The sequence below is a fragment of the Bactrocera dorsalis genome, chromosome 5 (genome assembly GCF_023373825.1).
Source record: "Bactrocera dorsalis isolate Fly_Bdor chromosome 5, ASM2337382v1, whole genome shotgun sequence".
NCBI classification, from domain to species: Eukaryota; Metazoa; Arthropoda; class Insecta; order Diptera; family Tephritidae; genus Bactrocera; species Bactrocera dorsalis.
Window position 1 is genome coordinate 50564939 of NC_064307.1, and position 14142 is coordinate 50579080.

Consider the following 14142-nt stretch of genomic DNA (forward strand, 5'->3'; position numbering starts at 1 on the left):
TTATGTCAATAGCTCGAATACAAATAGCAAATAAGACTTAAATAGAATAACTTGGAAGTCAAATATATATGTATATATATCTTCATTCGTAATTACAAAACATGAATAGCAGGAATCCTTAAATTTAGATAATTTTAATAACTCAAAAAGTTGACCAACTGTTGAGTAGAAGAAATTATTATACGAAGCAAATACTCGTAGTATAAATTATATAAATCAAGATAATCAACTTTTATCAAACTAAACAAGAAATAATGAAGGATTATAGAGAAGCATATAATATATAGGTATTTCTACATTATTTGTAGGCGTCCAAGTGTTATATTTTGAAAGTTACATCTGCAGGACAAATGAGTCACTCAACTAGTAGAAGATTGGAAATGATTCCTTTAGCAAATTAAATCTCGTGGTCCCACATTTTCAGTCAAGCTAGATCTGAACATAATCTTCCACATTCGTTTAAAAGGCCATATCTAATACATGGACACTCGTTTCTCGGCAATTTAAATCTTGTGTTTGGTGTTGAAACTTTGGTGGAAGTAAACATCAGTGAATAGAATTCATTAATTATCTAGTGCAAAAGGCATTATGAAAAAAGAAAGAAATTCGTAGGAAACGAAAGATGAAGTCACAAACATTAAGGGAAAAATAATTCCCTTTCCTATTTTCAGTAACTGAAATGAGGTATTTCGGGAATTTCAGAGAAATCTTGATTTTGCTTAATTTTTTTATATGAATATATGTACATTAAACGAACAAATACGATCTCTTGGGGTCTTTTGGGAAATATTCTGCGACACGCAATGTTGTTTGTTTTCTTGATGTTTTATAAAGGAATCCCTGACTTAAAAACTTTCTTACTATTATAGTATTAAGTCACCCTGTAAAAAATTAGGTGGCTATATGGATAGATTAAATATTGATTTGCGGTAAGTAATAAAGGCTGTTAATGTAATTTCCATAGAAGTAAATCTGAGTCTTATTTATGTTCCTTAATAACCCAGATAGATATTTTTAAATTTAGTGTTGTCTACCTTCCCGAAATAATTTGGACCAAATTTATTTGTAAGCGTTAATTATAAGCACTTTTCTCACTCATTAAGATTAAGATTAATAGTTATTTTAAAGAATTCTTGAAGCCGTATATTTTTTCATACAGTGTTAAAAGTTCCAAAATAGATAACTTTTTTACATATTTCTTTCTATCAATTCATCCAGCTTTATAATAAATAAATTATACAACGCATATGCGACGGTTTTTTAATACTTCAATCCAAATTGTCCATGCTAGTTTCGGGTTACTAAATACTACTTTTATTTCACCATTATGATAACGAATTCTTTTCTCTACTTCCGCTTTATACTAAAAAATGTTATAAACTCTCATCGTCTCTCTTCAGAGATTTCAGAGATACGAAAAGTATTGCTTTAAATTTAAGTAGTTGGAAAGGGAATTATAATATTATATAACAGTAAGGAAGGACTAAGATCGGGTATAACCCTTAAACAAAATATCTTCTTATATACTATATAAAATGAAACCCTATTCTTTTTTGTGCCGGCACAACGTTCGAACCGCAGTACAGAAAAACGTGAAAATTTCTACTGGAATTCCTTTAGTCACGCAGAAGATCCTAACGGAGGCCTTTTTTGAATGACCACCCTCGATGTAATACATACATGTAATATATGTCTATATTTATAAGACATACAAGGTGCGTTGCAAAGTAAACAGGACTTTTTGAATCTAGCGCCCCCTGGTGGCGCCATCTATTCGTCTACTGGTGCGTTAGAATCTGCTATCTTTATCGATTTGTCCATGACATTTTATAGATTAGAAGTCAATTTATTGCGTTTTAGGTGTCAGTATGTTAAATTTTGTTTTAAAATTGGTAAAACTTTTACTGAATCGTCTCAATTGATGAAACATGTTTATGACGATGATTGTCTATCCCGCAGCAGAGTGCACGAGTGGTTTCAAAGTGGTCGTGAGGACTTAAATGACAATCAACATACATATGCGCCTATCAAAATCCGTGATCACCGGTAATTTCATCGAAACTGTGCGTGAATTCAATTAAAAATCAGCCGAAATCATCATTGAAATTCTTGGAAATGGAATTGAACATCTCCAAAACATTGATTTATCGCATTTTGACCGAATATTCGATCGACGCTTGTGACCGATTATTTGATCAAAAATCACATTTTAACCATTAACCACTCCCCGTATTCACCTGATATGGCACCGTGAGACTTTTTCCTTTTCGGAAAAATGCATTTTCCCATGAAAGGAAAGCGTTATACAGACGTAGAGGCCATTAAAAAGGCTTGCACCGGCATACTGGCGGCCATACCCGCCAACGAGCTAAAACACTCATTCGACTTGCTTTTGGACCGGGCAAAAAGCTGTATTGAAGCAGAAGGAGACTACTTTGAATAAAATATATTGATTTTCCCGAAAAAAACCATTTGTTCTGTTTTTTTTAAGTCCGGTTTACTTTGGAACGCACCTTGTATATGTATATAATATCTCAAATTTATGTTATAAACTTCATATGTAGTATACTTATTAACACGCATCACAGACAACTCATTTGAGAGCGATAAAAAGCAAAAGCAAAATAAGACTCATATAATGTGCACATATGGACTACGCTCTCTAGCCCACTGTGCTGTCACCCGAAAATAAACAACGCTCAACGTGACTGACAAGCGAGCAATTTTAAACCCCGTTGAGCACGTCAACAACTTCATCAGCCATCAGCAGTGACTATGGTTATATTCTACATACTCGTGTTGCATTAGTATTGGAAAGTGCGTATGTATTGTGTGTGTGTTTGTATAACTAGTGTAAATGCATAAAAATGTATTAATCTCCGTGTGTTTCCAAAGTCCTTATTGCCAAGAAGTGTAATGCCCAACTAGATAGCCCCATAAGCAAATATGTGTTGAACACGTGTGTGTACATTTGTAGATAAGTATATGTTTGTATATTATTTTTACATACATACATACTATGTATGTACATATGTCTGTGCGGAAATAGTAGACTAAATACCCAGCAATGAAAACATACAATATTAATTGGTTGTCCATATGTATTACCCATTGATCGATATCATAGACCAACTGATAATTGAATATGTATTTTGCTTGAAAACAAAACAAAAACATGTATTATATGTACATATGGGTGTTTGTATTTTCTTATACTTTTTTATTGCTTTTGGATTATGACTTCAATATTGAACTCTGCTGCAGAAGTATGCACCTAAATTTCTCGAACATTTGTCCTGATATAGGGATGCATTTTTAAACATATTTTTCGGTAATGAGTATAAGACTAGTATCGCCTCTCTGTTATCTGAGTAAATGGTCACTTTTCTGAAGGGAGCTGCACTCCGAAGCAGTAGATCTGCTGCTACCTAAATGGCTGCAACCTCGGCTTGGAAAGTACTGCAATAGCAGAAAGTCTGAAGCTGGAAATGCTAGAGAGCTCCTGACAGTAAACCCCTCCACCAACCTTCCCCCAAGCTTTGACCCGTCCGTAAAGAAGCTGACAGCCTCACAAGTTATAAGTTGTAAGTTAGTCCTTGGCATTATTCTCACATTCCTTTGCCACAGTTCGAAACTGGGCGAAATCGACTAAAAACTTTCTATATAAGTTACAGTTTTAAATTCCATTTGATTCTTTCACTTTGCAGTGTACAAATCAAGAAGTAATTAGTATAACGGGATAAAACTTGGCACAAATAATATCATTAGAGTAAGTCGCTTATGAGAAAAAGTTGCCCAAATCGAGCCAAAATGGTTCAAGCCCCTAGGCACCGAATATATGGACCCAGAGCCCTTAGTTGACATTTTACCGAGAATATTGGTCAATGTGTCAGATATATAATAGAGATTCCTTTCCAGATACTAGTATAGCTGTGTGTTGCAAATGGGTTGAATCGATCCGATACTTACTTTAACCCCCATATATGTACCTAATATAAAGGTTTTCGAACTTCCGGATGACTTTATACCGCATACATCAGTCAATATACTGATAATGGTGTATCTTTGTTCCTAAAATAGATAAAATTATATATTATATAATAAGGTGCTTCAAAAAAAATGTTGAATTTTTTTTCAACTCTTACCCTCTCAAATGTTAGTGATTGACAAACAAAAAATCCTCCCTCAGGCCAGGCGCTGCAGCTTAACTCTAAGGGGCCGCTATTTTTTTTAGGTTCCCATACATTTAACAAAGGAATTTTCGTTTTTTCATTCAAACTAAAACTTCGCCAACTAATTTTCGTTTCTCAAAAATAACCATCACATATTCATAAGTCAAACTTTAAAAATTCCCGAGACCGAAATATTATTCTCTTAACCTTTTTTTACTTTTATTGAAAAAATTTCAAATTTCTGTGTTTAATCCCCTAATTGAGATAATCAAACTTTGTCGCAGAAGTTTTTAAAGTTCAACCTACTATGTATTTCTTTCTTTTTATCATTTTTAAAGGCTTTAGCACTAGTCTATAAGGTTAATAAAAGGAAGGTCGAAGAAGTTTGTGAATATCATCAAGATCTCCTTCAAAGATAAACATAACTACAACAAATATGGTATATGGAACAATTTTTTGAATCCGTGTACAAAATGTTTCTGAAAATTTCCATCTCTAAAATTAATTATGCATTTCTGATTTGATTGTTTTTTTTATAAGTTTAAGGTCAAATTAAGAGAAATTCAATTAAACAACTGAAGAAGACTGAGACTGAGTTCGGGTGTAATCGAACATGTCAAACTGTTGCGACTTGCCAGCATCAAAGCCGAGAAAATAACTTCAGTTCTTGGAAAAAAATTTGTTTGAAAAATGTTGTGTGAGAATTCATCATCCATCTTTCGAAGAAATCGTGAATGGATAAAAATAAGTAAAACCGACTATATGTTTGAAAATCCTGATATTAGTTATATTGCAAGTTTTCACTTGATTTTGCGTACGTTCTCTCAATTCTATTAAGATAACTCAAGAATATGGCGGCATACATACATATGTGGTATAGAGTCAGTCGGATGTTTGAAAATCTTTCTATTCGGTATATAGGGCTAAGGAAATTATTTATCCATTTTTGACATGCAGGCATACTATTATCATAAAAGGTTATAGGTTTATACATTACTTAAGTGCTTAGTTATGACATTTCCTTTTTCGAATAGTGGGCGTGGCGGTAAACCGTTCCTATTATATGGTGCAGAGGTTTAGACGATGACAACAACTGATGAGTTGACGTTGCCAGTTTTCGGGAGAAAAGTTCTGCGAAAGATTTAAGGTCCTTTGTGCGATGGCCACGGTGAATATCGCATTCGACGGAACGATGAGCTGTAAACGACTGGCGCGCTGTTGTTAACTCGGCTATAATCGCGTAAGCGGTGTCTACGCCAATTAAGAAGAAGAAATTAATAACATGCCACTAACTTATTTCTAAATAAAAAGTTTCCATGTCGCAAAAAGTACCGCTATAAAATGTAGTCAATTATGCCCAATACACAAAATTTTGGGTGGTAAGATTTGCGTGGCCACGAGTGTAATTCATCAACTAAGAATTCGTCTTGAGTTTTATTTTGGCAAGGAACACGTATTCCAAGTTTCATTAAGATATCTCAAATTTTACTCAAATTATCACTTGCGCGGAGGGACGGACGGTCACTCGCCATCCTGATCATTTATGTATATATATACTAACTTAAGCATACTTGCACAGATAATGTACTCGTAGTACTTGAAGAAACTTCTCTTGAAATTTGATTTTACTCTCTACAAACGATTAGTTTTTTGTCACAGATTTTCATTCAATTAAATTAATGTATAACATAATTATAACAATTTTGTGCACTTTACAATTATTCAGGAAGTAGTTATTAACTGTAAAGCACGGGCTTCAGTCTGCAGTCCCATGCTTCAACAGACTCCGTTTTCCCTATTGGGTGTTCGTCCTGTCTTTTCACAGTCTGATTTTTACTGCCTACTTTCAGGCGTGAAGAGATAACGTAAACTCGCGCCTATTTATTATCGTTTCCTATTTCAAACAATATTCAAATCTAAATAGATACCTAGTTATAATGTGTACATACATATGTATATACATATGTACATACAAATACGCTTGCAATCAAATATGTGCTTACTTATTTCCTTAAGCTGTGTGTAATAAAATGTATGGTAGGTTGGAAGGGTTGGTGGGCAGCCTTTTAGCGTTTATCAGTAGTCAATTAGCACAAAGTTATTAGCTCTCGATACAAATTATTTCAGCACCCAACGGTTCTTTTGAATTTCGAATATTAGCTTACCGAATTGCTTCGATATTCTTACCATATTGCAACACTTATTTCAAAGTAAGTGCGATAAATAGATAAATACACAAGTGAGTGGGCAAAAACTTACCAAATTTTACTATTTTCTAACAGCAGTGTAGTTTTGCAAGCAATATTGTTGTAATATTAGGCGCAAGGATTTGTTGGTAAGTTGATTTAATTCATTCAATTTATTAATTTAAATATTCATCCACTTTGGCATATTGGGAAAGTGAAAATATTTGTATTTTCATAAAACACTTCGAAAATGTTGGTTTTCTAATTTGTTAATATTTTTAGTATATTTTATATTTTTTTTATCATAAATTGGGACACCAGCCGTTTGAACTGAGCTAATAATTTGTACCGTTAACCAAATACGCAAATTCACGCAATTTTTAAACAGTAATATTCAGCCATAATTTTCTCAATAATATTTTTTCATATGTTTTTCACTGGTTTATTTAATTTTTTTATTTATAATGTCACTGTTATCTCAATAATTAAGAAGTAAGTACTTTGTTTTGTAGCAAATGCGCACATTTGGTCCGACAGTATTAGCGGGATTACACCAGCGAGGTTGACAGCAGGACAACAAATGTGTCGGCAAAGTCCCTTATGCCTGCAGCCAACCAAATAAACAGTTAGCGACACCGAACATATGGTTGCACAGTATTTATTTTTATTTTTATATTTCACATGAAAAAGCTCCGCGCACTTTGCAGCCGCAAATTAAAAGCTCTGCTTACCATTCGGGTATTCCTTATCAGCCAGTGGGCGAATCGCTACGAGTGTGTTATCAGTGGACGCGAACCGACCATTCCCGATGTGCGGAATGTTTCATGTTTTAGTTGTGTTGAAAACTTTTCCTAAACAACCGCTACACAAAGCGCGCCATTTTCACGTATAATGGCGTAATTTGAAATAAATTTCGCCGCAGCCTATGATAAGTAGTCTTATTGAATAGATATACATATGTACATAGTTCCATGGTAAAATGGAAAAGCATATAAGAGAGAAAGACTTTGTAGAAATTGTTATATGATTTAGGGTTTTCAACGGTTACTAATAGTTCCTGTTTATTTCTCTTAATTTGATACAGAATCAATTCATATACATACATACATATGTATGTGTGTTTGTAGCCAGGCGATGAATAGTAACAAGGGGTGTCATAAAACTCAGTGTCCTAATATCTTGTCACCTCGTTAATCCGGTAAGTGATAGCTTCTTTGTTAAAAACAACTTTATGTTTCCTACGGCTGAGTAGAAAACTGAGACATAAAGGTTTCTGCAATAAACAAAATTTTGAAAGATTTTTAACCACCAGATGTAGTGCGCCATATAATTTTGTGGCATGTTGCTAAGTTGGCATTTCCTAGCCGGATACAATTTTTCTCTCATTCTGTCAGTGATCACGACACGCTATCATAGAAAACTAGGATCGGTAAAAGCCTCTCGGTAGCTAGACAGCGTCCTATTAGACCCAGATGCTCAAAATTATCAGCCATTTGAGGTTTAAAGCTCGGTAGATGAGTTATTGACGATCTTCTAGTGTATGTATGTCAACCTTGATAATAAATTGAGAGTTAAACAGTTACAAATCGTCAACGGAAAACTGAACATTTTATAATTGCAAAGGATAAGGCTAGATTTAGTTTATCGTAGAAAGCAAACAGATATAATCATATAACGTGGATATTCTCGGTTAGCCAATGTGATAAAAGAAAGAGATTTTTTGCTGGCTTTAGGCAGTTTTGATTCAGTCATACTGCAGAAGTCTTTTGAATATAAAAATTGTTGTAATTCGAATTCGTAAATTTGGCATAAATTTGTTTAATTAAAAGCCGTTATTTAGAAATTTATTGGCCATCACAGTGAACTTTTCGCATAAAAAGTCTTTCAACATTCATGTCTCCATACTTCTTAATCGCAAATTGCATGCAAATTTAATTTAAAGGCGTTCATTTTTTTTGTGATTCATTTCCATTGGACACTTTCGCATCCTCTTCCTCTTTTTGCGCGATGTCTGTCTGCGGTCGCCACTTTTTACTTTTTGCTTTACCGTCCTCGGCAATGAAGGCATACAACTAACTGTTAACTCGCGCCGTGCGTCAAGTTGAAGGCCCACTGACCATCAGCGGCAGCTGTTAGTTGTTTACTTTAGCATATGGCACGCAGGCAACATTAGTCTTATGTACCTCAATGCTTTTTCTGTTTATCTGTCTTCTCCACCTGTTGTAAACACATTTCTTTACACATACATATAAATTTGCTAAAATGTAGGAGTAGAAATATGTCCGCAAGGACTCATCTATGAATGGAGATAAATTGATTTCAAGTTCATTTACTTTCTTGCGACATCCGCCTCATCTCAACACATTTCCATTTCCTCGTATTAAGCTGAGAGAATTCTACTTTCTATATTGGCGATATTTGCCATATAATCTATGAGCGTGGATAAGTATTTAAAAAAAAATGCCTACTTTTCGCCAGTAGAGCCAGGAGAATAATATATAAGCTAAAATATTTATATAATATGTACTTGAAGGGAAGAAATATGTCTGAACCGATTGCAATCAACTTAGGAACAAAAATATACAATATGTTCACGTATTATTATTTTTTATAACTAACTCATTGACCGTTATATATTGGGTTGTCAAAAAAGTCTTGCAGTATTTTTTTTTGAATTTTTTTATTGAAATTGAAATGAATTTTTGATGACTCATGCCCAGCTCTTGACTGATTCTACGGCTGCTACTATGCCGGTCTCTTTCGACCAATTCCGCGATTTTATCGCAATTTTCGACGACAGGCCTTCCGGAGCGTGGCGCATCTTCGACCACCTCTACACCAGAACGAAAACGTTGAAACCATCGTTGTGCGGTGGAAATGGAAACTGTATCGCGTCCATAAACTGCACAAATTTTTTTGGCGGCTTGAGATGCATTTTTGCCTTTATCGTAGTAGTACTTTAAAATATGCCGTATTTTCTCTTTATTTTGCTCCATGTTTGGGACGCTATAACTCACGAACGACTTAAAAGAAACGACAATCAATCAAACACGTGTTAGCGCGTGAAATGAGCTTTCCAAAATCCGATGCGACGAATAAAACTAGAACTACGCGCTTTCAGCGCCAGCTAGCGAAAATACCGCAAGACTTTTTTGACAACCAATATTAGCATTAAGATATGTTGGTAGGGGCAGTACTGACCTCTGCAACCGATGTTCTGTATTTTTAGTATTAGGTCACGGGCATTATTTCTTTAGGAGATATACATAAAATTGACCAAAATTCGGTATAAAGTCATAGGTTATCATATTCGATATCTGGGAACTTCAAAATGTAGAGTTCATTTTCGACCATTTTTAGATGAAAGCTGAGACACATTTTTAGATAAGAGTTGAGACACATTAACTCAACTCTCATTGGAATTGGTCGGTTCTGTTTGAGAGACTTGCAAAACAATAGCCAATTGTCATATTTCTGAATGTAAGACATATTTCAAATCTATATAGGGTTCCAACCAAAATAATAACAATTCAACCTACTACAATAAACACAACGCGATTGTGAAAAAGTTACTATGGATTCACATCGAAATATATACAGTTTTGACTCCTAATATATTATTTACGAGGCAAGAGAAGATGTTGACTGACCCACTGCAAATAACTGATACTGTTTGGCAGATGAAGCGTTGCAAGGTTGATTTCCTGGAAAGAGTTTTAACAGATATTCGTATGTAACTAAATACTTTTTTTAACTGTAGTATATAAGCCGCGTTGTGTTAAGGATGATCAGGACTATAGCGGCATTTGCAGCAGATTTGAAGCAGCTTCCCCCATTGCATCGGATTATGTGCAAAAAATACCGAAAATAATGAACCCATCTTCCTCTGACTAACCAAACGTTAAGAGAGGTTAAGGTTTCAAGGTAAAAAATGCTTTTTTTGCGAATTTATTTCTTAAATATAGGGTAATTTTTTTTAATTAGTTTATTAATTTAATTAAATTTTCTCTAGGCGCGATTTTCTCAAAACTACTTTTTCAAAGTCCGTGTTCACTGGCATTTCAAAATTACTTGGCCGATTCATTTCAAACTTTGTACACATTGTGGGTGTTTTCCACCCACAAAATGGCGGAATTTTTAGTGGAAAATAACAGTTTACACTTTAAATAAAACAAAGTCATCAAAGAACGTTGAGGGAGAGATTTGATTATAATTTGAGTAATTTTTCTTGATATTTTATTTTCAAGCCGAGTTATGGGGAATAAATTGCTTTTAATAATGTTCAAAAGATCCAAATATAATTTCTTAATCCATATTTAAGAAATAAATTCACAAAAAAATATTTTTTTTTTTACCTTGAAAACCTAACCTCTCCCTTAAGGTTATACATACATACATGTATGTACATATACGAGATGTATTCAAACAATTTTGAAGAAAACTTATTTATTCGTCTACATTAATGTTGTCGCCTTCAAAATAGTCATTTCTGGATATTATGCACTTAAGCGAAAGGTTATTTCATTCGTCGAAACACTTCTCACTTCTTTTTTGGAAATAGGCGCAGTGTACAGTATTGTCCAAGAAATTTTAAATTTCCATTATTTTTAGCACGCACCTTGTATAGATCAACAGAAAACAATAAACTTTAGGTAAATCTCTATACAAACCACTATCACTATATTATTTGTTCATTTGCATTTATTCAAAACACTTCAATTTTAACAACATTTTAAATACTTGTTTGGTTAAACATGCTTAATGTATACAAAAATATTTTTAATATATTTTCTTCCATCTGTAATAAAAGAAATTAAGGCACTTTGTGGAAGTGGTTGTGGTCTCGACAAAAAGTAAACTGAGAATTTGAAAACACAAGATCATCCCAATGAACGAAAAAAGAAAACAAACAGCCGAAAAATATTTGTAATAAACAATTCACTTTAATTTAAATGAAAGATGTATGTATCAATTGACAAGAAAGTATATAACATAATAATAATAATAATAATAATAATAATAATAATACGATAAAGTACAAATTGAGTTAGTAAAAAATAAAAACATAAAAATAATTTGTTAAATCACTGAAACATACATTAGAGTCCTTTAGTTTGAAAGTAGTTCAAGTAAAATACTGGATAATTATACATAAAACATTACAATTTGTAGACGCATAACAACGCGCGGATATGACGAGGACAATAAGAATATAAACTCCTTAATGGCTAGACTTAAACTTACGATTATGAATAAATTTACACATTTTAAAATTAGGTTTGATTTGATACAGATTCTGCATGGCCAACACATGTTGCTGTTGGTTTATTCATCATGCATTACTTATTTTATGCTTATATGTATGTATGTAAACATTTTCTTATTCCTATGATACACAAGAAAGGTAGAAATGCGCTTGACTTCACGGCTATTAACAATAGTAACCGTTATGTTAAGGGTCTTATTTGAGCATTTACAGTCATGTACTTATTGGGTAGCGTCAGGGCTCTGGTCGCAGTAAAAACTACTGTTGAAAAGACTGTAGACGTGGCCAATCGAATATTGGCACCGGGTTCATGTTTGTTGTAGATGTAACGCCATCGTCCACACTTCCGCCGTTTAAATACTCATGCACCAGCGCTGGTGACTTCAAAGCTTGGAATTGACGCTCTCTTTGTCGCGGATACGACATTGTTGGTGGCGATTTTGGGGACGTTGAATTAACGGCGGCACATGTAAGCATTGGCGGTTGCGATGGTCTAAATAAGGAGGAAAAATATTGTTTAATAAGTTATGCAATTTGAAGTAAATCAATTGAAAATTGGAATAATAATGGTAAATATGTCAGTGTTAGCTACAAAAGAGAAGAAAGTGCGTTTCAACTGTGAGTTTTCTAACAGATGAGAAAGATGTGCGCAAGTTACTTCAATTAAGCGCTGGAGACCAACTACGGATGCAGAATGTCTACCTACTCAGATTCAACTGAAAAGCGTAGAATTGAGGATTTACTCACTTAAAACTACGCTTGAGAACTATCTTTTGATTTTTTGCTTAGTTTAACTTGTAGATTAACAGTCACAGATGGTATTTTTTGATTATTAGCACTTAGGGAGATAAAAATAAATTAGATAGAAGGAAACAGCGCTTTAGAATAGTATTAAAAAATATAAGTTAACAGGATAGGCTTTACAACACTAACCCCGATTAAAAACTAAGTATACGACGCTACTATTACTCTCAACTTACTTCTGTTGTGTTATTGTGAAAACTGATTTGGAAACGATCCGTTTGCCTGTGCGCCAAGTGCGGCCAATATACTTCATACGCTGGATAGCAACAACAGCCAAAGCAACAGTCCTGCAATAAAAAGGAAGACAATCAGTTTAATCTTAAACAAAAATAAAATTAAAACAAACAAGTAAGGAAGGGCTAAGTTCGGGTGTAACCGATTCATTCAGGTGCTGTCCAAAATGTATGTTAGAAAATGTTTCAAAAGAATTTAGCATCCATTAATCGAAGAAATTGTGAATATATGATACAAGTATGTATTACATCAACCGAAGAGGCGAAATTTAAGGAATATTGCGTTGATGTGGAAAATTTCAACCAAAGGCTCGCAATTCATTTTATTAGAGATATGGGGTTAGAGCAATTCCAATAATTTTTAAGATTTTTACCAATCTGTATGGTTTAAAGTCAGATGGAAAGACGGAAATCATTATGTAGAGTATTGTATTGGAGGCAGAGAATGGGACTTTCTGATTGTCTTAATTTTGAGCTTGCTCACGTGTACTTAAGAATGTATTTTCAAGATATATTTTAAATTTTTTAAATAGATAACTAGCCGAATTTATTTATTTTTTCCAATATTACATACAATTAACATGTCACAGACTAATAAGGGTTTATTTAGGTACTTCACATACCATCACCACTCATATGGAATCAGCCAGATGTTCGAAAATTCTGAGTCAAGTTTTCGCCCGATTTTATCCATTTTAGGCACTAGGATACATTGTTATGAATAAAACACACTCTCTTATTGTCATTGATATAACTCATATTATATATTGACCGATATATGCGCTATAAAGTCACCCGGAAGTTCGAAAATCCTTGTATTAGTAATATAGGAACTAAGGAAAGTATAGACATAAAGACAAAATATTGTCAGAAAAAAATTATGCCTCAATTATATTTATCACATACCGACCGATATTTACGGTAAAAAGTGAACTATTGATACTGGGGTCCAAATATTCGGTACTTAGGGGCTTGAATAGTTTTAGTTACAATTTGACTATTTTTGATCATAAGATGGCATACTTCAAAACAAAGTTTTATCCCATAAAAGTAGTAATATGGCATTATTATAGAATGTGTTTACTTGAAGTCACGAAAATTTCAAAAAAAAAATAATAATTTCCAAAGTTGTAATTGTTTATGTTGACCCTGTTCCAAAAAAAGGTACTTGCGGTGACAACCATAAATCCTTGAAGATTCATCTAAAATCAATAGTACAAAAAAATTAGTTTTATAAATAGATAACCCTGGGCCTGATCGAAGGATTTTTTTCTTTTTTCAAAATTAACAAAATGGTGGCCTCAGGAAATTTTTTTCTAAATTTTTGCGAAAAAATCGAAAATCGAAATTTTTGGAAAAAAAAATCCTTCGATCAGGCCCGAGTTTATTTCAAATAACATATTTTGCGAAAAACGCGTTTAAAGTTTCACACTAGCGCTTTGAAGTGCCCGAGCTCTCTTTGTTATTTTTCGAATAATTTA

General features: G+C 33.5%; 1 protein-coding gene across 12 annotated transcripts in view; it reads right to left on the bottom strand.

The window, feature by feature from the left end:
• Positions 1 to 11279: 11279 nt before the first annotated feature.
• Positions 11280 to 14142, bottom strand: part of LOC105223981 (pericentrin) — a 77313-nt gene continuing 74450 nt past the window's right edge. For 7 of the 12 annotated variants that reach the window (XM_049459293.1, XM_049459296.1, XM_049459291.1 and 4 more), the window contains 2 exons: positions 12605 to 12715; positions 11280 to 12117 (listed from right to left, as the gene is read on the bottom strand). In XM_049459293.1, coding sequence (XP_049315250.1) covers positions 11883 to 12117; positions 12605 to 12715 — 346 coding nt within the window. In that variant the 3' untranslated portion in view covers positions 11280 to 11882. Of the gene's footprint in view, positions 12118 to 12371; positions 12463 to 12600; positions 12716 to 14142 lie in introns of those variants that run through there. The other 5 variants (XM_049459300.1, XM_049459297.1, XM_049459302.1 and 2 more) reach the window with 2 other exon arrangements.